At 32.8% G+C, this 27,938-nt stretch overlaps 3 protein-coding genes across 3 annotated transcripts; 1 reads left to right on the top strand and 2 right to left on the bottom strand.

Annotated features, from left to right (window-relative positions):
- The first annotated feature begins 1,141 nt into the window (after positions 1–1,141).
- LOC139851789 (putative glucose-6-phosphate 1-epimerase) lies at positions 1,142–3,259 on the top strand. The gene is made up of 7 exons (XM_071840960.1): positions 1,142–1,507; positions 1,614–1,688; positions 1,795–1,851; positions 1,931–2,229; positions 2,308–2,410; positions 2,486–2,585; positions 2,732–3,259. The coding sequence occupies exons 1-7, from the start codon at positions 1,397–1,399 to the stop codon at positions 2,908–2,910; spliced, it is 924 nt and encodes a 307-aa protein (XP_071697061.1). The 5' UTR covers positions 1,142–1,396; the 3' UTR covers positions 2,911–3,259.
- Positions 3,260–4,189: 930 nt separating this feature from the next.
- LOC139855864 (arabinogalactan protein 41-like) lies at positions 4,190–5,387 on the bottom strand. The gene is made up of 2 exons (XM_071845107.1): positions 5,121–5,387; positions 4,190–4,496 (listed from the first exon to the last, which is right to left on the bottom strand). The coding sequence occupies exons 1-2, from the start codon at positions 5,242–5,244 to the stop codon at positions 4,393–4,395; spliced, it is 228 nt and encodes a 75-aa protein (XP_071701208.1). The 5' UTR covers positions 5,245–5,387; the 3' UTR covers positions 4,190–4,392.
- Positions 5,388–8,515: 3,128 nt separating this feature from the next.
- Positions 8,516–13,564, bottom strand: LOC139853302 (tubulin gamma-1 chain-like). Its single transcript, XM_071842673.1, has 6 exons — positions 13,312–13,564; positions 10,519–10,549; positions 10,295–10,423; positions 9,824–9,928; positions 9,663–9,740; positions 8,516–8,778 (listed from the first exon to the last, which is right to left on the bottom strand). The coding sequence occupies exons 1-5, from the start codon at positions 13,347–13,349 to the stop codon at positions 9,672–9,674; spliced, it is 372 nt and encodes a 123-aa protein (XP_071698774.1). The 5' UTR covers positions 13,350–13,564; the 3' UTR covers positions 8,516–8,778; positions 9,663–9,671.
- Between the last annotated feature and the right edge of the window lie 14,374 nt (positions 13,565–27,938).

The following is a 27,938-nucleotide window of genomic DNA, read 5'->3' as shown; positions in this document are numbered from 1 at the left end:
CTTGCCCCCCTGTTTATATATTCTCTTTTTGTCTAGTTTTTTAAAAAGATTCAAACTTATTTTAAGGTTCTTGAATTTTCCTCACTACTTATTTGAAGCCAAAACCATCAATGTAAGTCGTTTTTTTAAAAGCTTTGTTTATAATTATAAGTTGTTCTTGTCATCTGGTTATTCATCTACTGCTTCTCCTTACTGTAGTATAAAGTTTGTGTATGGGGTTTTGGTTCCCAAACTGAAATTTGTAGGAATTAATTTATGTTTTTAATTGGCAACATACTAACATAGGATGTATGTATTCGACATATTGTGTTTTTGAATTCTTGAATTGGGAAAAGGGTGGTACTTGATAATCATTTTTTAAAGTTGTGAGATTTTGATTTGAATTTAGGAATATGGGTTTTGTTCTTTAATCAAATAGGAATTATTTCTTGGAATTTTTCCTTGGAAGTGTTGTGTGAATTAGCTGCCTAAATCCCTAAAAATAGTCCATCTTACAATGTTTCTTTTTTTTTTTTTTTTTTTAAAATGTCTAAAACTTGAGATAAAAGTTGTTAAAATTGGATGTTACACTTCAATCCAAGCACAAGTGCTGTGATTAAGGATTATTATTTATATATCTATTTAGATTAGATATAGAATTTAAGGTTTCTAATATTGTCTAAAAAAGGGACTAATTTCGTTTTTTGACTTCATTTCATTCTACATGACAAATTTGGTTATGAAGTATAGGTAGAGTTCATGCCTCTGTCATTTTGTATTATAATTGATGTAGGCCAAGTTTTTTATAAATTATAGTGAGATTTTTCTTAAACGGTAAAGTTGATTATTTTCTTAATACGGAGTGTACTTTTATGTATTATACGCGTTTGAAAAAATCGAATTGGAATATTTATTTGTAGAAGTTAAGGTAGCAGATCATGTATGTATCCTTTTTGTTAATTAATACGAAGTATCTAATCGTACAAGTAATATTGCAACAAAATATATCCGTTAAATCGTAAAGTGGACCCGTCTTTTAAAATGGAGAGTGATTGAGTCATCTTGTTTTGAACATATGTTTTGCTTGTTATGTACTAAATTTGATTGTTATTATTTGAAAATTTGGTTTTGAGGTTGAAAATTAGGTTGAATATTTTGAGGTTGAGTATTAGGTAGGTATTCTTGTATCACAATATATACTTTTGTCAATCTTATCCTTTGCTACTTGTATTGAATAGAAGCGTTCACTTTCAAAGTACAATTCAACTTGGTTTCCGGTTGAATCCATTTTCGAGACCTGATTTTATGGAAGATTTTGATGATCCGACTAGTAACAAATATGATTAAGTAGCACTGGATTTTATAGATCGTTCACGAGATTAGATTTTTGGAAAGCTCTTTTTGGAAAAGAAAAAAAATGGGGCACTTTGCAGCAGTTTGGGATTCACAATTAGCCCTTGAAACGATTAAGGATTTGAATGGAGTTGATCAAATTGTGCTTCGTAACCCACAAGGAGCTTCGGCTAGGGTATGTTAGTTTTTACTTCTTTGAATATAACAATAACAATCTCATTTTATGTAAAAATTTTAAAAATTAATGCACTGAATTAATCTTGATTTGAACATTTTTGCAGGTTAGCTTGCATGGTGGTCAAGTGATTTCATGGCGAAATGAACGAGGAGAAGAACTTTTGTTTGCGAGTAGTAAGGTGTCGCCTTTTCTTCTTCATTTAATTTAATTTCCCAAAATAAAACATGGAAGATTTTTTTTTTTTTTTTTTTTACTAATTATATATTGTTATTTAACAATTTCAGAGTATTTTAAAGCCACCGAAGGCAATGCGAGGAGGTATTCCAATTTGCTTTCCTCAGGTGCGTTTTACGACGTTATAACCATAAACCCGTAAACCAACAATGTTAAGTGTTTTTATAAATTAACCTTTTGATGTAGTTTGGGAACTGTGATTCACTTGAACAACATGGGTTTGCGAAAAACAAGTTGTGGGCTGTTGATGACGATCCTCCACCACTTCCCGCTAACGATTCGAACGGAAAATCGTTTGTCAATTTGCTATTCAAACCTTCGGACGAAGATCTCAAGTTTTGGCCCCACAACTTTGAATTTCGTCTTAGAGTCTCTCTTGGAATCGATGGGAATTTAACCTTGATATCTCGCATTCGGAATGTAAACGGAAAGCCTTTTAGTTTCTCGTTTGGTTATCACTCGTATCTTTCCGTTTCAGATATAAGGTACAGATTCTTTTTATATTTAATTTAATATTTAAAATAAAATTAAAATTAAATAATAAATGCTCTTGTTATTTGCAGTGAAGTGAGAATAGAAGGGCTAGAAACAATGGACTACTTTGACAATCTTCTTAAAAAAGAGCGTTTTACTGAACAGGGAGATGCTATTACTTTTGAATCCGAGGTATTTATTTGTTATGAATAATGAATATAAACCTGAATTGATTGTTTTTATATTTGTTTGATTTTGAATATTCAGATTGATCGGGTTTATCTTAGTTCTCCGAATTGTATTGCTGTACTTGATCATGAAAGAAAGCGTACATACGTGATACGAAAAGAAGGGCTTCCGGATGTTGGTAAGCTAATATAAAAAGAACAACTTTATTTCTATCGACAGCTGCTGTTTTATAAGCACAACATTGTTGTCAATTATATACCTTAAAAAGTCAACTCACTTCTGATCTTGACTAATTTATCTGTTATGATTTGTGCAAATGAACAGTGGTATGGAATCCATGGGAGAAGAAATCAAAAGCAATGTCGGATTTAGGAGACGATGAATACAAGCAGATGCTGTGTGTCGATGGTGCAGCGATAGAAAAACCAATTGCTTTAAAACCAGGTGAAGAATGGACCGGTCGTTTGGAGATTGCTGTCGTGCCTTCCAAGTTTTTGCAGTGAGGATATATGATTTTCAGTTGATGTGTCTGTCCGTACAAGATATACTGTTTCATATTAGTTATTTTCTTTTGCATATGCAAGTAGGATAGATTGTAGGTGTTTTTTATGTTTAAAAATCAAGCACCTTTAAGGGATTTCGATCGCAAAGGATTCAATCCAGCCACATGTTCAATGCTTCATCATTGGTCTGATGCTTTGGGCGAAATCTATTCCTAGTAATCTATGTTTAGGAACATTACCAGCTAAAAATCATGTTTTTTGTTAGTGCATACTATAGTCATGCCACACTGTAATCTTGTACCTTGTTATCTAAAGGAAATTCATGCATATCAAAATATGGTTATACCTTGTGGCCACCATTAATGAGAAGAGGACTAGAAAGCTTATAATAGAGATCCCTTTTCGATTTGAATGTTATGGATCCTACTAAAACAGCTCAAGCGAGATTTAGTTGCCACATGTTTTTCCCCTTATTTGCTCAGGTAGGATCGGGTTTGACCAGAGGTATATGAGGTTACACATTTCACTTAACGGTCAAAATGATCCTGCTAGTCCGTTGCCAAGTTTCAGCGTGATTGGAGTCTATACTTCAAAAGTTAAAGTTCTTCTGACAATGACCGTATGATGATAAACATTAATGAACTGTTCGACAAACTAATTTTCTATAAAAGTAAATAGGCTGAAAATTCTAACTTAAGACATTCTTCTGTTCATCTTGGTTATAACCTGATAATCGGTGGATGATGAATAACTCAATGTAGGAACAATGTCAGACTGAGAGCTTTAGTTTGAATGATTATAATTGTATAAACACCAAACTCAAACAAAATCCACAAATGCTTCACAAATTTATAGAAATGAGCCTAAAACCATTTTCGGCTCTATTTTTGAGTCGACAACAAGCGTCGATCTTGACTGCCATTTAGAGCCTAAATTGATTTCCAGGCAAAATTGAAAACAATATTTTATATGGAAAAAAGTTGATACATTAGATTCAATGTCTGTTTGGTTCATCAATACTATCGAGGTGTCTATATGAGCTTATTTTGATAGTTTATTTGCTTATAAACTCAAGAACTGAGCTCATACAAACACCCCAGCAAATCAGCTATCAACACTAGCTCATATAGACAACCACTAAGAATCAAGCACATGAAGTGTACATTAAATTTTCAATATTGAGACTAGGGAAAATACTTATTTGTTTCAGGTTATAACACTTGAGTTTTAGGGTGTTTGAAGTGATACAAACACAAACTCTTCTTCAGTTATATGATTCGAAAGTACCCATATACAGAAGAGTTCAGGTCCTCAAGAGCTTGGCCTAACTTGATCAAAAAACAAACCGAATAACGGGAAAATAGGTATTACATTGAGACTTCTCAAGGTACAGAATGATCAAGAATACAACTAATTAAACATCACCGTGATATTAATTAATTTCATAGCCAAATCTTAATCTACTAAAATAACAAAGATGATTTAGAAGAGACCATATGGAAAAGCATCCAAAGGATGGATGAGATAGGTTAGAAGTAACGCGCCAATCATCAACGCGTAAGCAATGCCTTGGTCAATAGAAGTCCCTGAAATTATCATATAAATTGGTCACTCTATTCAACTTTTAGGTGCTTTTGTCAATGATCAAAAAGAGCTAAAGCAGATACACAAACAAAGAAAACGATGCATATTTATTTGAAAGCGGCTTCTATGAACCATAGCATAAAACGATTAATAATTTTCACGGGTAAATCAGCCTAAAATTACATAGAAAATGGAGGTTCTATATTCACGAAAAAGATAAAAGTAGAACTAAACGAGATTTCCACACAGATAACAATATAACCCCATCCAAAACTGCATTAATATTCGTATTGTCTTTCTAATATAAAATTGAATAACATGAAATAGTAACAATAGCCTAAATTGATTCAAAATCTCATAAGAGACCAAATGATTTATTTAAATAAAAAACTTCAAACACAATACAGTTACATCTATTCTTAAGCATAACAATGAACATCAGATTGATGTAAACAACGTTATAATCACATAAAAGCCTAATTATAAGGTTAATCCGGACCTACATTAAACAGCAAAATTATGTGGTCTAAACTGCATCATTAACTATTTAATTTTGATTATTAATTTAATATCAATATAAAAGGTAAACAAAAATTATTTAAACGGACAAAACTAGGGTTAATTACCATCACTAGTAGGAGCAGGTGCTGGTGCAAACGATTGAGCATCAACACGTGGACAAACAATGCCTAATAATACCGCCATCATAACCGCCATTGCAGTCACCAACAAAGCTTGATTCGCTGCCATTTATTTCCGGTTAAGCTAATTCAACAATGCAGATTCAAAAACGATGAACAATTGGATCACGGAGGTGAAGCAGACGTTATTCCTAGAATCAAACCCTAGATATAGATATGATATAGAGAAGAGGTTTGAAACAGGTAAATACGTGTCTGTAAGGGTAACTATATATATGCCAAACAGAAGGACATTCAGTTTACATTTCATTTCGTTTTTATTTTTATTTTTATTTTTTATTTTTATTTTATTTTCATTTTCAGTTTTATTTCATTTGAGTTTAATTGAAAATTAAAACAACAAAAAGAAACTAAAAAGCATCGTGTTTAAAATTTATAATTACTCCATCCGTCCCGGATTAATTGTCCAGTATTCCTTTTTGGGACGTCCTAGATTAATTGTCCATTTCCAAATATGGAAAGTAATTTTGATAAAGTTTACAATATTGTCTCTAAAGAATTAATTAAAGGTGAGAGAGATTTCTAATTAATTAGTTGAGGGTAAAACAGTAAAGTAAGAAAAAAATACAGAAAAAGTACAGTGTGATAATGACATTTCTTAAACTGTGTGCTTTTTGTCTGGGGACAATTAATCTGGGACGGAGGGAGTAATTTTTTATATGATACTTGAGAGTTTATTGGTTTGGTGTTCAATTTATTAGGTTGAATTTATTTTGTTTTGAAAATTTTTAGAGCGAAATCAAAAAGCGAATCAAACATGGAATTTAAGTATAGACTTCCATTAACAACCTCATGAAAGGTCTTGTACAATCCATTAATTTCCATAATGAATTCGACATATTCAATCGCGGTGTATAATAATTTATTGCATAATAACGACATCAGTAGGGTTCTCGTTAACACACATAAAGTTCTTGTACAATCCATTAACTTCCATCACGAAAACGACATGTATACTACACAATGTTGCAAAACACCCTGTCTCGAGCCGTTGCGACGGTTTAGTGACTAGTCTGTCCCGTCTCGAAGAAAACCGTCTAATATAACAGTCAACAGTCAAAATTCGGGTCAAAGTTGAAAAAAGTCAAAGTCTGTCAAAATTCGAAAAGCTAGAAAGTCGGTCAAATCGGTCAAATTTGTCGTATTTTAGTTTGAACTTTCTGTATTAAATTAACGGTGATAGTGATTATGGGTACAAATTAGTCAGTTAAAGTTTTTGGCTTTAAAATAAGTACACATATATACATTTATATACTTATATATTTAAAAGTCAACTTTGGTTAATGTCCGTCTCGACCTCCATCTCGAACGTTTAAACCTTTTTAAGACCTGACCATCTCGACCCCGTCTCACGACTTTTGCAATCTTGATACTACATACTAACGAATACAATAATTTATTATTAGCATCCAATAATTTACTGCATACTAACGACAACTCAGAGTTTTCATTAGCAAAATCCTTTTCGTAATTTACTTTTTATTTTATTTTGATTATACTAAATATTAATATTAATACTAAAATACTGAGTACCGAGTAGTAAATGCTAAATTAAACATAAATATTATTTTTTTGTGCATAACACGCCCCAAACTACTGTCCTGGAGGAAACCCGGACCAATCCGTGGGAATGGCCGGTAAAACCCCTTCCCCGTTGCCTCCGCACTAAGCGAAAGACAACCTGAGTGGATACTTCAGGTCAGGGATAACATTGAGTGCAATGTTGCAGGCCAGCGGAGTTGAACTCCTGACATTTTACTAAAAGAGAGGCAGGTCAATACCAGTTGAACTACAACTCAATGTTAATATAAATATTAAATTAATTAAATACTGTATCAAAGAATAAAGAAAATTAAATTTGATGACATCCAAGTATCTAACCACTTGGAAGGCTAATACACAGTGCCGACTGATCGCCGGATCCAAAGATGAAATTTGGTGTTTAATAAGTTATTAAATAAATAATTGTTGATGCTCACAATTTGGTGTTTAATAAGTACTTGATAAAAAATTTGTCTAATTACACATCTTTAAATCACACTAAGTCTCAACTATTTCATATTTCAACTCTCTTTCTACTTCTTTTCAAAGACACCACTGACATGGACAATATCTTTGACCCGTCGTAGACCATAACTTCCTGCACAGGACGATTAAAGACGGATAAATGTGTGTATAATAAATTTGTTAACGGAAAAGTTTATTATTTTAATCATCGGATGACAGCGTGAAGTTTTTATTCAATCTTAATCTTTCTAATGAAGAGCTGACAAACTGATAGTAAGTTTTTTTGGTTCTGAAGTCATCGAATGTGAGTGCTCGAACAAACTAAATAACCAAATTAGTTTAAAATAAACGTGTCAATGATTAAAAAAAAAGTACTAATTGTTTAACTTCTTTCAGAATTTTAGTATCAGTAAGAAAGTAGTAATTCAGTATAATCACTTCAATAGAAACCCACATTCAAATTGGACCGAAAAGATGTTAGTAAAGGAAGGATATGTAGGGTGTGTTGCTTAACAAATGGTCACCCTTATCACATAAATAAATCTGCAACCAATTAAAAAAATAAAACGGTTAAATGATTCAAACCCGTTCCGTCTGCCTCTGGGGATGGTTAAAGAATCGGGTTCTTGTAATGTGATTCGGGTTTCCTCCCGAACGCGTGCGTGTGTGTGCAAATGATGAGTGTCGTTAAAATAAATGATACACTGATGCAAGCTTGTCGTTCAAAAAAAATAAAAAAATAAAACGGTTTACATTCTGCACCAGAGTGATATGAATCATCTAAAGGACCAAAGAAAACAATGGCACATTAGCATGAACGATATGTACAATTCAAGAAGGGACCCATCAGTCCTGACCTTTGACCCTGGCCCTAACCCACTCACATGGGCACGTACCAAACCAAACCCCATACCAGATCCAGCACATCAAGGACCCACAAAAGCACAAATTGTGATCCTGACCAATCAAACCAGCCAAGCAATCCAATTGAAATAATCTTGACCACAACATCAATATTAGCCATCTTCCAAAGATCAGAACAGCATTCTTTGTTCTTTAATGTGATCAATAGATATAATTGACAGTATACATTTTCTTTATTGCGCCGTTTTTGATAAAAATACATCTTTTATACATTACAAATCGTGGTTTGAAAACATTATATCTAAGTAACAGTGCAAGAATATCCTTTAACTATATGTTGACAGAAACCTACCAAATTGTAAAAGATTAACAAACTTATTGTACTAAATAAAATACAAACATACCACATGCTATTTCATCACATTAGAATTTTCATTTAAGAATCCAAGTGAATACAACATGGGCAATGCTAAACATTCTTAAAATACTGTTAAAAGGTTAACAAAGTCAAACTTCAGCAGCATTTTCACTAGACAAGGAAAATAAGATTACAACGTCTAATACACGACATACCAGATTTACAATCTTCATTTCAAATTTAAAAAAAAAAAAAAAATGCGCACAAATTAAGACACACGTCACGCAGCCTTGTAGTAAGCTGAAAAACAAAGCCATTCTTGAACACTTTTTCTACATAATTATCATACACTCCCTGTAACAATATGCAGTGTCAATGACGATTTATTATTCATTAGAACATATTTATAAAGATTGGGTGCATAATAAGATTCAGCATCGGATAATCAAATGATCATGTGTAGATCAGTATTTTATACAACATGAATACGCTGTGTTTCTTGGGTTGTTTGTGTGTGTATGTGAGTGAGAGAGTGTGTGTGTGTGTGTGTGAGAGAGAGAGAGAGAGAGAGAGAGAGAGAGAGAGAGAGAGATGCAAAAACGGTCCAAGACCTTTGACTGTTCTAACGCCTATCCTGTACCCAGTCAAAGTCAGAGAGCCAAGTTATAACAGGTGCGGTCAGGTACCGGTTTATAACTTTTTGGTCGAATTACTCCATTTGTTTTACAATATTATAACGTTCAAATCATATATAAATTATTATTGAATTACTGAACAATAACTAGAAACCTACAAGGCCACAACTACATTTAACTCAATATAATATAATTTGGGTGTTACCATAAGGATACTACTTTGAAGCAAGTACATCTGTTCCAAGTTTTTGTTTTTGTTTATATTATTTTTTCAGCACATTTAACATGCATAGGATCCAATTTATTTCTAGATTCCAACGAGATCATCAAAACTGAACATTTAATAAGATTTTTAAAGTTGATTGTAAACCGGCCATTTAATAGCAGGGACCGGATCAACTAACACATTAAACTTCTGTAAGAAGACACTGCATATGAGGCATAACATGTAGACATCTAAAATAAAAATAAAAAAAGTTGAAAGTTGCGCACGATAAATTTGTTTAAATATTGATTAGCTGGTGAGATCCATCATAACAGAGCCAATTAACTTAATTATTTGAAATACGCAAGTAACCTAACTAAAAGTATAAAAAAACATACTTGGCCTGTTTACATTGCAACCCTAGGATCCACTGTCCCAGTGCCACTTCCTTCCCCTGTTAAGATATGGTCAGGATCCTGAAAAACACATGAAACCGGCCATTAGCAGATTAATAATGACAAAATTGGGAAAGATTAATAATTAGGGCGCACTAAATTACCTCCATTCCCCATTTTATATAATCTGGAGATTCACAGGCCTTATATTCATCCACTAAACTCTCAATTATATCCCTAGACTCGTCGAATTCTGAAAGATCATTGCCCTGTACAAGGTTCAAAATAAAGTGATAAACAAAGCTGATATATTTCAGAATATCTCACATGTAATCATCACGGTTTAATTACCATTATAAATATAAATGCTTTAGATGCTTTAAATATACAAAATCTATAGTTAACGTTCACCAATCTTCAATTAATTTATGGCGATACTCAACCGCAGAAACACTTTTATGAAATCTATTTTTTTCGAATATACAGAAATATGCCACTTGAGCCAACTTTGTTGACCTGCAACCTAGGGTTCCATGCATACCGCAAACCCGTGGATCTATTGTAGTTCAATAAAAAATTATCCGCAAATTTTTTTATATAACAGCGTACGATGAAGAATACGAGCGATAACATACATCAAACAACGAGAAGCTTCTGTACTTGTCAAGAAAGGCTTGTCTCTTTCTTAAGAGCGAACATTGACACAAACATTTGGAGAATAGATGTCGGATACCAGTGTAACTTGCTAACATAAGCCCACTTACCTAAATATATACAAGAACGGGAATTTCCATTATCTTTCTATCCATCGCAATTAAAGAAACACAGAAAAATATTTAAGTGCCATTATGTAACATACCTGAATGCTAGCAGGGCCCCACTCGATGAACCTAATAAAAGAAACCAAAAAACATCACAAGACTACATGTAGAACATATTGCATGTCATTGTAAACAAAATGATTGTTGTTTTCACAAATCATTAAGAATAAAACTGTTACTTGTACAGTGAAAAACTAAGTTCATATAGGGGCATGCCCTTTTTAAAAGATACAATTGAACTAAAAACCAATAGCAGCATCCACGGAAAAACACACACGCACAAACAAACGTTTTGAACGGGATGCATATAAGTATATAACCCATAATTTGGTACAACCAATTGGCATATATATATATATATATATATATATATATATATATATATATATATATATATATATATATATATATAACCTTAATCTGCAATTATTATTCCATAGGGACTACGTACTTTGTATGGTTTAGGCTACGGTAGGCTAGAAACTATTAATAAGCACACCCTCATAAACATTAGTGAATGTGGTGTTCTTGTAAGAATATAAGATTTTAACTATAAAATTTATCACAAACAAATCTCGTCGATTTTCACTGCTGAGATAAACAATGGATCGTTCATCAAATTCGTTTGCTCCTATTGACTTGGAGGGGAAAAAGAAGAGGGAACTAGCGAAGTATAAAAGAGCAAGTGTTTTCTATTCACGGGAAATTTGAAATTTAGGAATTGCGATGCAACGGCTATTCATGAAGCTGTAACTATATTCACTGACACTACTGAAAAGAAAGTGAGATTTTCGACCTCCGGCATGAACAGAGCAGTCGATGCAGTTGCGAAATTGACTGCAACAGATTCCCCATTCGAAGATTCAAAGAAAAGGGTACATGTGATGACTAGTTTGATGCACAAAGTCATTTATGATGATGCTTCTAAAACACTCGATGCGTCAGAATCTGTTTTGCTTCTTTAGTCGATCTGGTCGAAACAACTATGCTTGGTGTGTCACGAAGATAGATGAACTTCCAGACATTCCAGAAGCAGGTGGGAAAATCTCTCCTTGATGATGCAGGTCTTGTGGCTGGAAGACTAGCTAATACCCTGATTCGTCTATTTGGAAAGGTAGTCTCGGATGCTATGGGTGCTTATAAAGAAAAAATTCCTCCTGACGATGGCAAAGCCTCTTTGCCGTTAAAGATTATGGATGACAAAGTGGAGGCCATCACGGCTGCAATAGAATCCGCACACCAATTACTATGGCTAGTGAAGCATTTAAGAAGAAGATGATGGGGGAAGAAAACCAAGCCACTACCACCAATCCATGTTTCATAGTCGAAGATCAGAAAAATGTGGTATGTTTTACACTTGTCAATATATTTAAGGTTTCGCTGTTTTTTATTGAAAGTAGTATATATTAATAATAAGCTCCCTAGTGAGCATCTATGAGAGCAAACCACGCTTACAACGGCTTTAGAAGCCACAAATTCCAACTAAGATTACATTTACTTGTACTACATAACCAATTTAAATATGTATTACAGATAGATTTGAAGAAAGTGCATTTCTTTTCGAGTTTGCATATATAGAGACTTCGCAAAAGTACGTTGATGTCCAAACAAATCATATGAAGAAATGTATTCTTTTCGATTCTATTTGTAATTCATATTTTAATTGGTTACGTAGTACAAGTAAATGTAATGTTAGTTGGAATTTGTGGTTTTTAAAGCAGTTGTAAGCATGGTTTTGATCTCTTAGCTGCTTGTTGGGGAGCTTTTTATTAAAATATATTGTTTTTCGAAAAAAAACAACGATACCTTAAAATATTGACAAGTGTAAAACATACCACATTCTTCTGATCTTCGACTATGAAACCTGGATTGATGGGATTGCCTTGTTTTCTTCTTTATCATCTTCCTCTTAAATACTTCACTAGCTTTAGTAAATGGTGCGTCGATTCTGTTGCAGCCATGATAGCTTCCACAGTAGCATCCATAATCTTTAACAGAAGAGAGGCTTTGCCCTCATCAGTAAGAATGATCTCTTAATAAGCACCCATAGCATCCGAGACTACCATCCCAAGTAGATGAATCAGGGTATTAGCTAATCTTTCAGCCACAAGACCCACATCACCAAGGACTTTCCCGCATGCTTTTGCTATGTCTGAAGTTCATCTCCTCTTCGTGACACACTGATGATAGTTGTTTCGACCAGATCGACTAAAGAATGCAAACCAAATTCTGACTCATAGAGTGTTTTAGAAGCATCATCTTCAACATCATCAATGACTTTGTGCATCAAACTAGACATGTAGATCGTCTTATAGGGTAAAATTTTTAATTTTTAGGTAACATTTTACACCATTCGCCCCCGAAGTTATTATTTTCGCACCCATGTTAACAATTTCCGCATTGGATACAGTATACCGTATATAAACGAATATTTCTTGTGATTATTTACGTATTCCGGATTGTAGGCATATCATCAATGAAAAAGTAACAATAGCCTAAATTAATTCAAAATCTCATTAGAGACCAAATGATTATTCAAATAAAAAACTTCAAACACAACACAATTCCATCTATTCTTATGCATAACACACTTAACCGTATTGATGTAAATAATGTTACTATCACATAAAACCTAACACTAAGCTAAATCCAGACCTATATTAAACAGTAAAAATTATTCGGTATACACTGCATCATCTAATAATTATTTTTTAATTTAATATTTAATTATAATATTAAATTAATACTAATATCAATTTAATATCAATATTCAATATTCAATTCAATTTTCAATTCAATATCAATATAAAAAGTAAACGTAAATTATTTACACTGGTAGGAGCAGGTGCAAGTGCAAACGATTGAGCATCAACTCGAAAACAAACAATGCCTAATAATACCGCCATGATAACCGCCAAGTCACCAACAAAGATCGATTCACAGCCATCAATTTCCGGTTAAGCTGAATCAACAACGCAGATTCAAAAACGATGATCAATTGGCTCACGGAGGTGAAACACACGTTAATCCTGGATTCAAACCCTATATATAGATATAGATATAGATATAGATATAGATATAGAATATAGATGTAGGAAGAGGTTTAAAACATGTATATGCGTGTCTGCAAGGGGTGACTATATATGCCAAAAAGAAGGGCGTTCATTTTTTAAAATTCATTTTCAGTTTCAGATTAATGAAAAAAAAAAAAAAAAAAAAAAGAAACAAATAAATACAGTACTGTTTTATAAATCAATAATCAATAATCAATAATTAATAATTAAATTAATTTTTTTATAATATAATGGGAGTTTTTCAATTTGTTTTTCAATTTATTGGGTCCGATTTATTTCGTTTTTAGACTTTTAGAGCAAAGACAAACAGCAAATTGAACACGGAATTCAAATTGAAACCGAACCAAAAATTACATTCGAATTTAGTTCGATTTCGATAAAAACGAAAATTATTAAAAATATATTATTGATAACGATATCTCTTAAGGTTGTCTTTAACACGCTTAAAACATTTGTATATAGTAGTTGGTTATTAACTTTATGACCGTGATTTCCAAATAATTAAGTGTTTTAAGCATGTTAATGACAACTTTAACCAAACTAACTATTAAAATACAAAACTCAAAATATAGGATTACACCAAAAAAAAAAAAAAAAAAAAAAAAAAAAATTTTGATAGTAGTTTGGGATCACCCAGAGGACTAAACCACCCGCACGATCATCTACCGCAGTTGCATACCCCGCCTCCAAATGTTGCCCCTGAAGGAAACCCAAATCAATCGGAGGGCATGGCCGGTAAAAACCCCTCCATGCTGTCCCCGCAACGCAATGTGCGAAAGGAGACCTTGGGTGAATTTCAAGGTCAGATGATAACCTTGTGTGCAATGTTGTAGTCCCCGAGAGTCGAAATCCTGACCTCTAAGGCTGATCCATATCTATGGTGAGTGAGGGGAGGTGGGCGGTGTAGCGACCCGAAAAAATCGTCATTGACGGCGCCTTCTACTTAGGTCCCGTTACGTGGTCATAAGTCTTTAAAACAACGTTTGACCAAAATATGTCGCATTCATTTCAAATGTAAAGATGTTTCAAAGTTTACAAAGTAGTTCAAAGACTATCACGATACAACGTTTTAAGTACAAATGAAAGCTATGCGACATGATTTAATGTAAAGTCAAAAGACGCTCCATGTATGCAAGTATACTCGACATCCAAGCAAGTATCAAAATAAAGCGAGCGGAAGCATGTAACACATATCGTTCAAGGACCTGAGAAAAACATAGAAAATCTGTCAACGAAAACATTGGTGAAATCATAGGTTTAGTAAGTGAGTATGTAAGTAAGTAAGTTGAACCACAATATTTATAACGTTGAAATAATAGTAAACCATTCTAAAATTTGTTATCACGAGCACCCAATTATCAAGGCTTAACTAACGTTACCCCATCACATAGTGTTAGAATATACACTGATTCTCGAAAATATATTTCATCCGCATAACGGTAGCGAATCGTTCGAATGAGGGTTTGTCAAACTCATATGGCCATACAACATAAGTTCTCGCTTACACCAGGAAAGTGTAACTAATGATAATCGAATTGAGTATTTTTGTTCTAACTCGTACGTAGAATGTTTGTTTTCGTACTTGTGTTCACTTTGTAAAACGAAACGTTTATGTTTTCTCATCCCAAATGTAAGTTTAAAAGAGTAAAAGTGGGATTATGATCTCACCTTGAGTGCACGAGTATATAAGTACTTCACAAGGTAAACGCGTGCAAAGAACAATTGCTAGTCTTGACCTAAACAAATAGGTTGTGTCAATATCGGTAAACACGATCGGTCAAAGTGTTCAATTAGTCCTATGGCTCGTTACGACTCGATTAATATAGCATGTGAGTCAAATTGTCAAATTTCATGCAAGATACAAGTTTAAAGTGTAAGACCCGTTTATTTGTAGTGTACATAAGTGTAGTTAATGTACTTGAAGTGGGGTTTTGGTTGTACATATTAAAAATAATGCAGAAATCTGGTCTGGGCGTTTAGCGCGCCGCGCGGCCATTTGGCGCGCCGCGCCATTGTTCTGTGACAGATTCCTTTCCTTTTTATTAGATATTTTGAGGGCAAATTGGTAAATTCACTAAAGGGCCGACTTTAAGGCTCTAGATTCAGTTTGGTGAGCCTCATAACACCATTTTCACCTACTTCGCCTCTTCCAAATTAATTTAGTGAGAGAAAGGGTTTTCTAGAGTGAGAGAACTCAAATCAAGGAAGAAGAAGCCGATTTCGGGTCTAAGTGCAAGCATTAAGGTTGTTCATCTATCCTCTAGCTACGTTTTGATTGTAGTGGTATGCTCTAATCTTGATTTCCTAATTTAATTTTGTGAAAGGGTTAGTGTTAGGGTTAATGGTGAACTTAAAACCCACTTTGTTAGTAAATTGGGTGTTTTGGGTGAATTTGGGTCATGAAGACCTAAAGACGATTAACTAGGATTTTTCGAAGTATTAATTGATGTTTATGAGCTTAAATTAGTTAGTTAATTACTAGCACACCTAGATATAAGTAAATGGGTGTTGTGTGGTTTGGGGGATGACCCGAAATGGGTGTGTTGACCTTAATTTGGTCAAATGGGTCAAGATGGACCTAAGTTAGTTAATGTTGTTGTGTAATGCATAAACCTTGTGTTGAAATGCGTTTTAAACCTAACTTGGCTAACGATTAGGGTTTTGTGGATGTTAACCCAAATATTAGGGTTAAGGGTGTAAATGGGTCAAGATAACACTAGAATGGAGTTTTAGTTGGTTAACCAACTTGAGTTTGTGATTGATATTGTGTATAATGTAATAGGTACGTTACATTGAAGATTTCTGAGCTTGATTATCTTTCACAAGAGATTTTGAGGTGAGTGGAGTAATTATACGTATGTGTATATGACGCGTTTATTTGTGGGTGTTATGGTATGAACCATCGAGCCGGTAGTGCCATAACATGTGTGCGATAAGATGTGAACCACGAGCCGGTAGCATCGAGTGTGAACCAAGAGCCAGTAGCACTATTGTCACGACCCGGAAAATTTTGACTAATTTTAAACCAAATTCTCGATACGATTTAATATTTTTGATGCGATAAGAAAAGTCTGTTAGGTTGAGTCTCAAAAATCTTGAACTGTTTCATATATTTAATTGACCTTCGACCATATCTGACGATTCACGAACAACTATTTGTAAATAGATACATATAGATTTAATTATATGTATATATATGTATATATAATAAATTGGAATTGTAATTTAAAATAATATACGAAATCATTTTAATTGAGATGCCTTATGATAATCTGAATTATTTGTAACATCTATGTTATAATCATTTGACTTAAAATTTATAATTAAATTCTTAAAAATGTAATTTGGGATTACGATAACAATAACGAGTTAGTTCTTTATTCATTACCTTAATTAAATCAATATCAATATATATATATATATATTTGAGATACTAACAAAGTATTATAGTTAAAGGTAAATGACAACTTGCTGGATCAAAAAAAAAAATTAATGTATATAATTTAGTTAAATTCTTTGACATCCGTGGCATGTAAAAGCAATAGCGCCGGCACTTGAAAACAAAAATGACAGGTTGTTTTCTTTTAGATATTAGTTTTATATATTTCAGTCTATTCTCTTCCAGCTAATATCCATTGGAAATTTAAACATATGCGATAGATGATAGATCATTGTGTTTGTCCCTTTCCATATAACAATATAATATATATACATGGATATATTACAACATCACCACCTATCAAACAATCTATCTAATTGTGTCTTCTATTTTCTTTTCTGTGAACACCTTAACCCACCCAACGAAAACCCACTTGAACCGAAACCCATCTCAACCGCCACCAACGACTTAAAACCATAATCATCACCGGCAAATCCAATCGTTGTTATTTCTATTCGAAGTTTGCAACAGTAAAAGATAATGATTATCGATGCTAACTGTTGCCATAATATTTCTGTTTTCTATCACAAATATCAAATACACAAACCCATGTACAACCACTCATCAACAAGCCACTTATCTGATTGATTCCTGTTGCAGCTGTTATAGCTGTGTCATTGTTTTAAACTGTCGAGAAACAAAACCCCAAAACCAAAGCCCAACACTCATGTGTGTTACAGGTTTCAATCAAATTTCATAATCATCATTGAAACCAATTATTGCTACTGTTATATGGTTTGTTTCTACTTCATTTGAACCATAACAACCACCTTCCATGCCTTCTGTTTTCTTCCTTGAGGTTGTAACCATCGACACCTCCACCATCACCATAAATCTCAATTCTAAAATCTACCTTGTGTTTTCATTTATATTACTTGAAACTGCCAACACCATTACACCACATGTTGTTGCACTCTTTCTGTTATATTTCTATCCTCCGAAGCCTAGAACATGAGTGATTTAAAACAACTGCTGAAATGCCGCTTTTCTTTCTGCAACATCGATTAACGGTCACCTCTAAAACTTCTTATAAACTGCTGAAATTTAGCGAACCACTTCATGTATATATTAAGGTCTAGGACCGACACATAATAGTGGATGGGGCATACTTGATAAATAAACTAAAGTGACTATGAGAATTGCTGTAACCACTTGATCTTTTTATCAAACGTTGATGTTACGTGGTATTATATTAATCAAGGTGGGTACCGAAAATTCTACCAACTAAATTAATGATTTACAGCAAGTGATGAAAGAATTCTTCTGGTCCCGTCCATTAACATGACAGTTACATATTGATGAAGTAGCTGGTTGGGTCGAGGGTTTGCTTTGCACGATGGGTCATTTAAATCAACCAATTAGTTAGACCGAGACTTGTTTATGTATAATGGGTCGTGGTTTGTTTTAGCCATTGTTGGGCCGTGAGCCATTGTTGGGCCGTGATGATTTTACTTGTTGGACTATGATTTGATTGGGCTATTATTGGGCCTGTATCACGAAAGCTGCTACAGCTATGTTCATTCCCTGATTAAAACTTACGAAGTTATGATGATGATTAAAAGCAAATGATTATGATACGTGTAGGATTAGGATGATAATTGGGAACGAGATGATAATGGTGATGATTAACATAATTGGAGATAACAATAATTACGTGTGATAATACATAAAATCACAAAAGATGATAATAATAAATATGATGATGATGGTTAGTTTCGGTGATGATGATATAGATGATAGTATCGTGTTGATGATTAAACAATGGGATGATGATTAGGATCGTAATTTTATGTGAACTATGATTTAGGGTAGTGGTTAAAACATAAATGAAATGGCGATGGAATGGTTAAGGAATGTTATTGGGTTAGCGGGAGGTCACAGGTTCAAACCCGAGCTTAGGCATTTTTAAGGACAACTTCTATGAGGTAGTATTACTTTTACCATTATTATTATTATTTTTAACATCATTTTATTAGTATTGTTATTATTATTATAATTATAATTATTATTTGTCTAATTATTATTATCATAAAAAGATATTTTTTATTTATTATTATCAATATTATTTTATCAAATAACTATTTGTTATAAAAAACCGTATTTACTACATATAACATAACTATATTAATATTTTTATAATAAATGTTAATAAATATAATTAATTAGATTATTAAGGAAACACATAATTAAAATAACAATTAATTTACTAATAATACATAAATTCGTTCGATTTCCGTTATATGTGTTAATATATATATATATGACCGATATAGGTTCGTGAATCCGAGACCAACCCTATACTTGTTCAATGATGTCATATGTATTTTTACTACAAAATACATTATGTGAGTTTCATTTGCTCCCTTTTTAATTGCTTTTGCAATATATATTTTTGGGCTGAGAATACATGCGCTGCTTTTATAAATGTTTACAAAATAGACACAAGTACTTAAAAATATATTCTACGTTGAGTTGTACCACTGGCATATTTCCCTGTAGCTTGGTAACTACTATTTACATGGGTATTGTAAACGCGAATCCTGTTGATAGATCTATCGGGCCTGACAACCCCAACCGGACTGGACGACCAGTATTCAACGGTTGCACAGTACTTCGTTTTGGTGACTACACTTGGTACGGTGTAGTGAGATTTCATAATAAAGGGAATATGCGACGTTGATTAAATGTTAAGTATGGTTACCAAGTGCTCAACCACTTAGAATGCTTTACATACACTTGCGAGTGTATTATGTTTATGATTATGAAATCTTGTGGTCTATTAACATATTGAAATGATTGTTATGATAAACCTATGAACTTACCAACCTTTTGGTTGAAACTTTAAAGCATGTTTATTCTCAGGTACGAATTAAGTCTTCCGCTGTGCATTTGCTCAATATAAGGACATTACTTGGAGCCGATCATCGCAATGGGACCAAATGTTGATGACTTTGTTCAGGTAGATTAGGACGGGTCCTTTCAGTTGGTATCAGAGCGGTGGTCGTAGCGAACCAGGTCTTGCATTAGTGTGTCTAACTAGTAGTTGTTAGGATGCATTAATGAGTCTGGACTTCGACCGTGTCTACATGTCAAAAGTTTTGCTTATCATTTCTAGTCGGAAATTATCTGCTTATCATCCTTAGGAAATTACCTGCTTATCATTCATAAGTCTAGACACGTTTTACTGCATTTACTGCATTGATAGTGTATAGACGAATTCTTATCTTAGCATATCTGTTATTGCGAACTTTGACTGATATCTTTTCAAAGATTCTCCGTAATTCACGGGATTTTGGTATTATATATACATATGTAAATTATGTATTGAAGAGTACCAAATCTAACTCCTATAATCTATTCCATACCAAAAATTCATTTTCCCCATTATACAAGATGGATTCCGCATCTAGTTCGAATTCTTCAGATTCCGACAGTTATGCCGATATGGATTTCCATTCGGGCTCCGAAAGCAGCGTCACCGGAATGGATCAACCAATTTCCCATCATCTATTCTGGATGAATTGGGGATGGGTTCGTAATATACTAAATCACTGGAGACAAGAAGAAGGTGATCCATTCCATCCACCAAATTGCCCTCTTGGCGATGAACCTGAAGCACTTACCGGCGAACCTATTCGAAACACCATTTTCTCTCTCATTTCTAGAGTATCTCGTCACGATTATATACTATCCCATATTACAAATCTTGTTCATTCGCTCGCTCCAACCGCCAATCATCCCGGAATAATAGAAGAAGTCAACGAACTTCGCGCACGAGTAATCAATCTGGAGGATATGGTGCAAAACTTACCAGCTTCAACAACATCACCGGGACCAACAGTACCATCAATAACAGCACCAGTACCATCAACAATCCATTCCTCAACGTCTCATTCTATACCTTGAGTACAATCATCGTTCTACGTATTGTTCTACATCATTTATCTTCGTTCGACATGGCGATTATGTAATCTCTAATGTTTTAGAGATTATATATTCTTGTTCCAACGGTAAATCAAATGAGTTTAATATCATATTGACTCATTAAATCCATGGTTACATCTGAAGAAAATATATATGTAAGTATATTTTCATAAAGATTGTAATTAAAAATTCTTTCGTACAAACTGTTAATGGTGAAAATATTTTTAACGGGTAGGTAATACCCGAAGAATATTCAGATTTCACATTAATAAGTTACACTGTATATTCTTCGAAGCAGATTCAGTAGTCGTTTACTATCCTACTTACATCCACTGATATACAAATCCGTTCACCACAGAATAACCATATTCATCCAATTTCATATTTGGATTTTGATTTATCAGAATCCAACAAGTGGCATAATGAAGAAAACACTGGACAAAATAAAACTTATTAGAAACAAACAAATTAACTACGAGAAAAATGTTGTTAAGAATCCACGCTAACTGTTCCTAGCTAATTGTTCCTAGCTAACTGATTACATTTTATTTATCGCAATTTATTTATCGCAATTTACATTCTTGCAATTTTATTTATCGTCATTTAATTTCTGTCAGTTATTTTTACGAACTTTAAATATCGGGACACGTATACAAGGTTTTGACATATCATATTGACGCATCTATATATATTATTTGGAATAACCATAGACACTCTATATGCAGTAATGCGGAAGTTAGCTATACAGGGTTGAGGTTGATTCTACAATAATATATATAGTTTGAGTTGTGATCAAGTCTGAGACGTATACGGGTCACGAAACGTATTAATTAGTTCGAATATTATATATTAAACTATATATGAATTATTGGACTGTTAACTGTGGACTATCGACTGTGGACTAATAATATTGGACAATTAAAATGAATTAAAATATTGATTATAACATATGAAACTAAACATTTCCTCAAGTTTGCCACTTGATTTCATCTTAAACCTCATTTGTATCTTGATGATTACAATCTGCGTTCAAACATTTCATGATTCTTGAAAACACCTCAATCGAGAGGATAAATCAACCGCACTTCATCTACGGAAGAAAAGATTGATACACATAGTTATGCACCTGAAAAACTCTCGAAAACTGAGTAAACGTTTAACACGTAGCTGTGCTAATTCCATTAGTGTTATTATTACCCAAAATAACTTTGCAGTTCTTCTTCAAAGTAGCAAATTTTGTCACAGCTCCAGCAAGACAACTTCGAGTTTTCGTTCAAAACAACCTTATTATAACCGTGCAATATGTGCTTGTTCTTTTATTGTTACCGGGGAACCTTTTATATTCCACCATATTACCATCAGCGTTTAATCATCTAAAAACACGATTCTCTTGAAACCACCTCGGATTGATAACGTATGATTCAGATATGGTAGCATCAAATGCAGAGAAAACAGCAAAATTGTAGATGGTCTAAACGGCTAAAAGTTTAATGATAAAGAATGGGGTGTTAGGAACGCTCGATAGAAAATTTGGTACTTAAAAACGGATTGAGCTAACCCTGTAGGAGACCAAGGACAAATACAAGGATCAAACCCTATATTCGAAGAATCCAAGTAATTCTGGATCCGATGAAATCTTTAGAGAATATCTTGCTCCGAAGTCATGTTAAAATCTTGCGAAAAATTTTTCTTCATCAACCTTCGAACTTTGAAATTCCAAAATATCATCATAAATATCTTCGATATTTCTGAGGATATTTTCATAAATATTCTTGTCCGAAATTTTCTACATCTTCGTGTTTCCTGTATTCCATTATATTGGAAACTTCTGTAAAATCTAAGTATAAATTATGAATGAATGGTGGAGGAGTGTTGGGTATTGAAACATGGGTTAGTATAATATAATGATGCCCTGCCAACGTGATTATATTACAGTAGGTCATGCTGAAAATTCTAATGGAACGTGATGATGATTCACTGATCTTATCCTCATCATATGTCATGTTACACGACTCTTTCATTCTACTTAAGCTCTAAGCATATCACAGAAATATTTCCTTGATATTTCTGTTCTTCCGTAATTTCAAAAGTTTTCAAATAAATTGTGCTATTTCATTTTCTTTCTGATTAGAAGATTTCCTTAAATTCCTTGAATTCCGGAAATTCACCATGACTACGTCAAAAGATAAGACAAAACTTTTCACTCTTTTGTGATAGCTTCACCCGTACGCTTCGCATGATCGAATCGTTTTATCCATATTAATCGAAAATGATAAAACATTATTTATCAACTCATATTCGTCATGAAAAACATTCTTATTGTTAGCCATGACGACCTCGATCAAATTTCGGGACGAAATTTCTTTAACGGGTGGGTACTGTCACGACCCGGAAAATTTCGACTAATTTTAAACCAAATTCTCGATACGATTTAATATTTTTGATGCGATAAGAAAAGTCTGTTAGGTTGAGTCTCAAAAATCTTGAACTGTTTCATATATTTAATTGACCTTCGACCATATCTGACGATTCACGAACAACTATTTGTAAATAGATACATATAGATTTAATTATATGTATATATATGTATATATAATAAATTGGAATTGTAATTTAAAATAATATACGAAATCATTTTAATTGAGATGCCTTATGATAATCTGAATTATTTGTAACATCTATGTTATAATCATTTGACTTAAAATTTATAATTAAATTCTTAAAAATGTAATTTGGGATTACGATAACAATAACGAGTTAGATCTTTATTCATTATCTTAATTAAATCAATATCAATATATATATATATATTTGAGATACTAACAAAGTATTATAGTTAAAGGTAAATGACAACTTGCTGGATCAAAAAAAAATTAATGTATATAATTTAGTTAAATTATTTGACATCCGTGGCATGTAAAAGCAATAGCGCCGGCACTTGAAAACAAAAATGACAGGTTGTTTTCTTTTAGATATTAGTTTTATATATTTCAGTCTATTCTCTTCCAGCTAATATCCATTGGAAATTTAAACATATGCGATAGATGATAGATCATTGTGTTTGTCCCTTTCCATATAACAATATAATATATATACATGGATATATTACAACATCACCACCTATCAAACAATCTATCTAATTGTGTCTTCTATTTTCTTTTCTGTGAACACCTTAACCCACCCATCGAAAACCCACTTGAACTGAAACCCATCTCAACCGCCACCAACGACTTAAAACCATAATCATCACCTGCAAATCTAATCGTTGTTATTTCTATTCGAAGTTTGCAACAGTAAAAGATAATGATTATCGATGCTAACTGTTGCCATAATATTTCTGTTTTCTATCACAAATATCAAATACACAAACCCATGTACAACCACTCATCAACAAGCCACTTATCTGATTGATTCATGTTGCAGCTGTTATAGCTGTGTCATTGTTTTAAACTGTCGAGAAACAAAACCCCAAAACCAAAGCCCAACACTCATGTGTGTTACAGGTTTCGATCAAATTTCATAATCATCATTGAAACCAATTATTGCTACTGTTATACGGTTTGTTTCTACTTCATTTGAACTATAACAACCACCTTCAATGCCTTCTATTTTTCTTCCTTGAGGTTGTAACCATCGACACCTCCACCATCACCATAAATCTCAATTCTAAAATCTACCTTGTGTTTTCATTTATATTACTTGAAACTGCCAACACCATTACACCACATGTTGTTGCACTCTTTCTGTTATATTTCTATCCTCCGAAGCCTAGAACAGGAGTGATTTCAAACAACTGCTGAAATGCCACTTTTCTTTCTGCAACATCGATTAACGGTCACCTCTAAAACTTCTTATAAACTGCTGAAATTTAGCGAACAACTTCATGTATATATTAAGGTCTAGGACCGACACATAATAGTGGATGGGGCATACTTGATAAATAAACTAAAGTGACTATGAGAATTGCTGTAACCACTTGATCTTTTTATCAAAAGTTGATGTTACGTGGTATTATATTAATCAAGGTGGGTACCGAAAATTCTACCAACTAAATTAATGATTTACAGCAAGTGATGAAAGAATTCTTCTGGTCCCGTCCACTAACATGACAGTTACATATTGATGAAGTAGCTGGTTGGGTCGAGGGTTTTCTTTGCACGATGGGTCATTTAAATCAACCAATTAGTTAGACCGAGACTTGTTTATGTATAATGGGTCGTGGTTTGTTTTAGCCATTGTTGGGCCGTGAGCCATTGTTGGGCCGTGATGATTTTACTTGTTGGACTATGATTTGATTGGGCTATTATTGGGCCTGTATCACGAAAGCTGCTACAGCTATGTTCATTCCCTGATTAAAACTTACGAAGTTATGATGATGATTAAAAGCAAATGATTATGATACGTGTAGGATTAGGATGATAATTGGGAACGAGATGATAATGGTGATGATTAACATAATTGGAGATAACAATAATTACGTGTGATAATACATAAAATCACAAAAGATGATAATAATAAATATGATGATGATGGTTAGTTTCGGTGATGATGATATAGATGATAGTATCGTGTTGATGATTAAACAATGGGATGATGATTAGGATCGTAATTTTATGTGAACTATGATTTAGGGTAGTGGTTAAAACATAAATGAAATGGCGATGGAATGGTTAAGGAATGTTATTGGGTTAGCGGGAGGTCACAGGTTCAAACCCGGGCTTAGGCATTTTTAAGGACAACTTCTATGAGGTAGTATTACTTTTACCATTATTATTATTATTTTTAACATCATTTTATTAGTATTGTTATTATTATTATAATTATAATTATTATTTGTCTAATTATTATTATCATAAAAAGATATTTTTTATTTATTATTATCAATATTATTTTATCAAATAACTATTTGTTATAAAAAAACCGTATTTACTACATATAACATAACTATATTAATATTTTTATAATAAATGTTAATAAATGTAATTAATTAGATTATTAAGGAAACACATAATTAAAATAACAATTAATTTACTAATAATACAAAAATTCGTTCGATTTCCGTTATATGTGTTAATATATATATGACCGATATAGGTTCGTGAATCCGAGACCAACCCTATATGTAACGACCCGGATTTTTCCGATCATTTTATACCTATGAGATTAATATTTACATAAATTAAACCTTACCAACATGATAAGTAATCTAAATTGTTGAGATTTATGTTTTTAAAAAGAGTTTTACACAACGTTTGACCGTCCAATTTGACCGATGATATCACGAACTATATAACAAACGATAATTATATGTTTTTGTATATATATGTATTTATATATATTTAACATGATCTAAGAATGGTTTAACATCTTATTGTGTACTAATAACAATAAGTTATAAGTATACTTTGAGACTACTAACTTAAGTTTTCAAAATGATAACTATACGTAACGTTATTTGACATATATACCTTTAACCTATAATACTTATACAAGTATCCTATAAATATGTATTTAATCACTTTTAAAGGGCTTATATACATAAAACAATATAAGTATATTTACAAAAGATAGCTATATTTGAATTCTCGTTCCGTTTCCTCAAAATTTCTACATGTATACCTAGAGTATATGTACTCGTATCATACTCAGCTCCTATACGTATTTACTATTAGTATATACACATCACAATCACTTTATTAGCAGCCATGAGTCAGCCAATTTTGGATCTTAGCATGCATGATTAATCAATTTGGCATATTACAAGATTTTGCACAATATTACAAATTTATACATCTTTTCACCACCATTTATACTCCATTCCAATTTCATTTTTACTACACATTTTCTCTAACCAAAAATACACTCTTAGGAACCTTAAGTGTTCTTCACAATCTCAGCAAATAACCATGAAGATCTAGCTTCAAAAACAAGCCTTAATCATCATAATAAATTCCTTACAAGAAAACTTCAATAATCCTTCCAAAAATACAAGTTTACTTCCAACCTTTTGATCCAACTCCACCACTCTTTTGGTTCTAAGATTTTTCTCATCTTTTACAGTAACTTTGTCCAAGTAACTTGAGGTAGTAACCTTGTTCATAACCTTATTCGATTCATATTTATATAGCTATCTTATTTTGTGTTGTAAAATTTTAACAACAAGAACATAGTTTGAATGATTTCAAACTTGTTTGCAAACTAAATAGATCCTTCTAACTTAACTTTCAAAACACTTCAAGACCTGTAATATATCATAATTATATGCTAACTTAACAAGATATAACTTGGTTTTACAAAGAACATCTTAAAAACTGAATCTACGTCGTCGGAGTGCAACCGAGGGCTGTTTTGGGTTGGATAATTAAAAACCATCTTAAGCTTTGAATTGGAAGTTCATGTTCTGGAAAAATGATATTTCTTATTAATATGTTAACACATAAAAATTTCATGGTTTAACTCAAAGTGTAAGTATTTTTAGAAAAATGATCATTAAATGTTGTTTTTATGATGAAAAATGATCACTTTCATAAGTTTCACCAAAGTTTGACCTATAACCTGTGATTTCGAATACAATCTAAGGTATTTTCAGTTCATATTCTTAAAATTTGACTCGATCCAAGGAAGTGGCAAGTTGAACCAACAAAAACGGAGTTGTAATGAAGAAACTACGACTAAAACAAGATCGGGTATCCGAAGCTAGTTTAGCTACGAAAATATTTGGAAAAAAATTAAATTAATCATATATTTCTAATTAATATGATATTTCATATATATTTACTTATGATTTGATTTTATATATTTCAGGACCACCCGTAAACAACACGAGAAGATTAATCATAAGACCTCATGATTGTACGCAACACGTCATTTGACAACACGGTACTTTATGTACGCAACACGTCACTTGACAACATGGTACCATGTGTCGAGATTAATTCTGATCAATACGAATACGATGGGGTCTTTATTTATTTTATTTAAGCAACTAATTGTGGACCACTAACATCGGACTGCTAACTAC

The sequence above is a fragment of the Rutidosis leptorrhynchoides genome, chromosome 6, assembly GCF_046630445.1.
Source record: "Rutidosis leptorrhynchoides isolate AG116_Rl617_1_P2 chromosome 6, CSIRO_AGI_Rlap_v1, whole genome shotgun sequence".
NCBI classification, from domain to species: domain Eukaryota; kingdom Viridiplantae; phylum Streptophyta; class Magnoliopsida; order Asterales; family Asteraceae; genus Rutidosis; species Rutidosis leptorrhynchoides.
Note: the sequence above shows the minus strand (reverse complement) of the source record. Positions and strands in the feature narration are given on the sequence as shown.

Coding starts and splice junctions, on each gene's coding strand:
- LOC139851789 (XM_071840960.1), top strand. CDS start 1,397: ATGGGGCACTTTGCAGCAGTTTGGGATTCACAATTAGCCCTTGAAACG. Junction 1,689..1,794: donor TTTTGTTTGCGAGTAGTAAG/GTGTCGCCTTTT, acceptor TAACAATTTCAG/AGTATTTTAAAGCCACCGAA. Junction 1,852..1,930: donor TTCCAATTTGCTTTCCTCAG/GTGCGTTTTACG, acceptor CTTTTGATGTAG/TTTGGGAACTGTGATTCACT.
- LOC139853302 (XM_071842673.1), bottom strand. CDS start 13,349: ATGCTCAATCGTTTGCACTTGCACCTGCTCCTACCAGT. Junction 10,550..13,311: donor TTGCACCTGCTCCTACCAGT/GTAAATAATTTA, acceptor TTCTTTTATTAG/GTTCATCGAGTGGGGCCCTG. Junction 10,424..10,518: donor GGGGCCCTGCTAGCATTCAG/GTATGTTACATA, acceptor GTATATATTTAG/GTAAGTGGGCTTATGTTAGC.
- LOC139855864 (XM_071845107.1), bottom strand. CDS start 5,244: ATGGCAGCGAATCAAGCTTTGTTGGTGACTGCAATGGCGGTTATGATG. Junction 4,497..5,120: donor ACCTGCTCCTACTAGTGATG/GTAATTAACCCT, acceptor TGATAATTTCAG/GGACTTCTATTGACCAAGGC.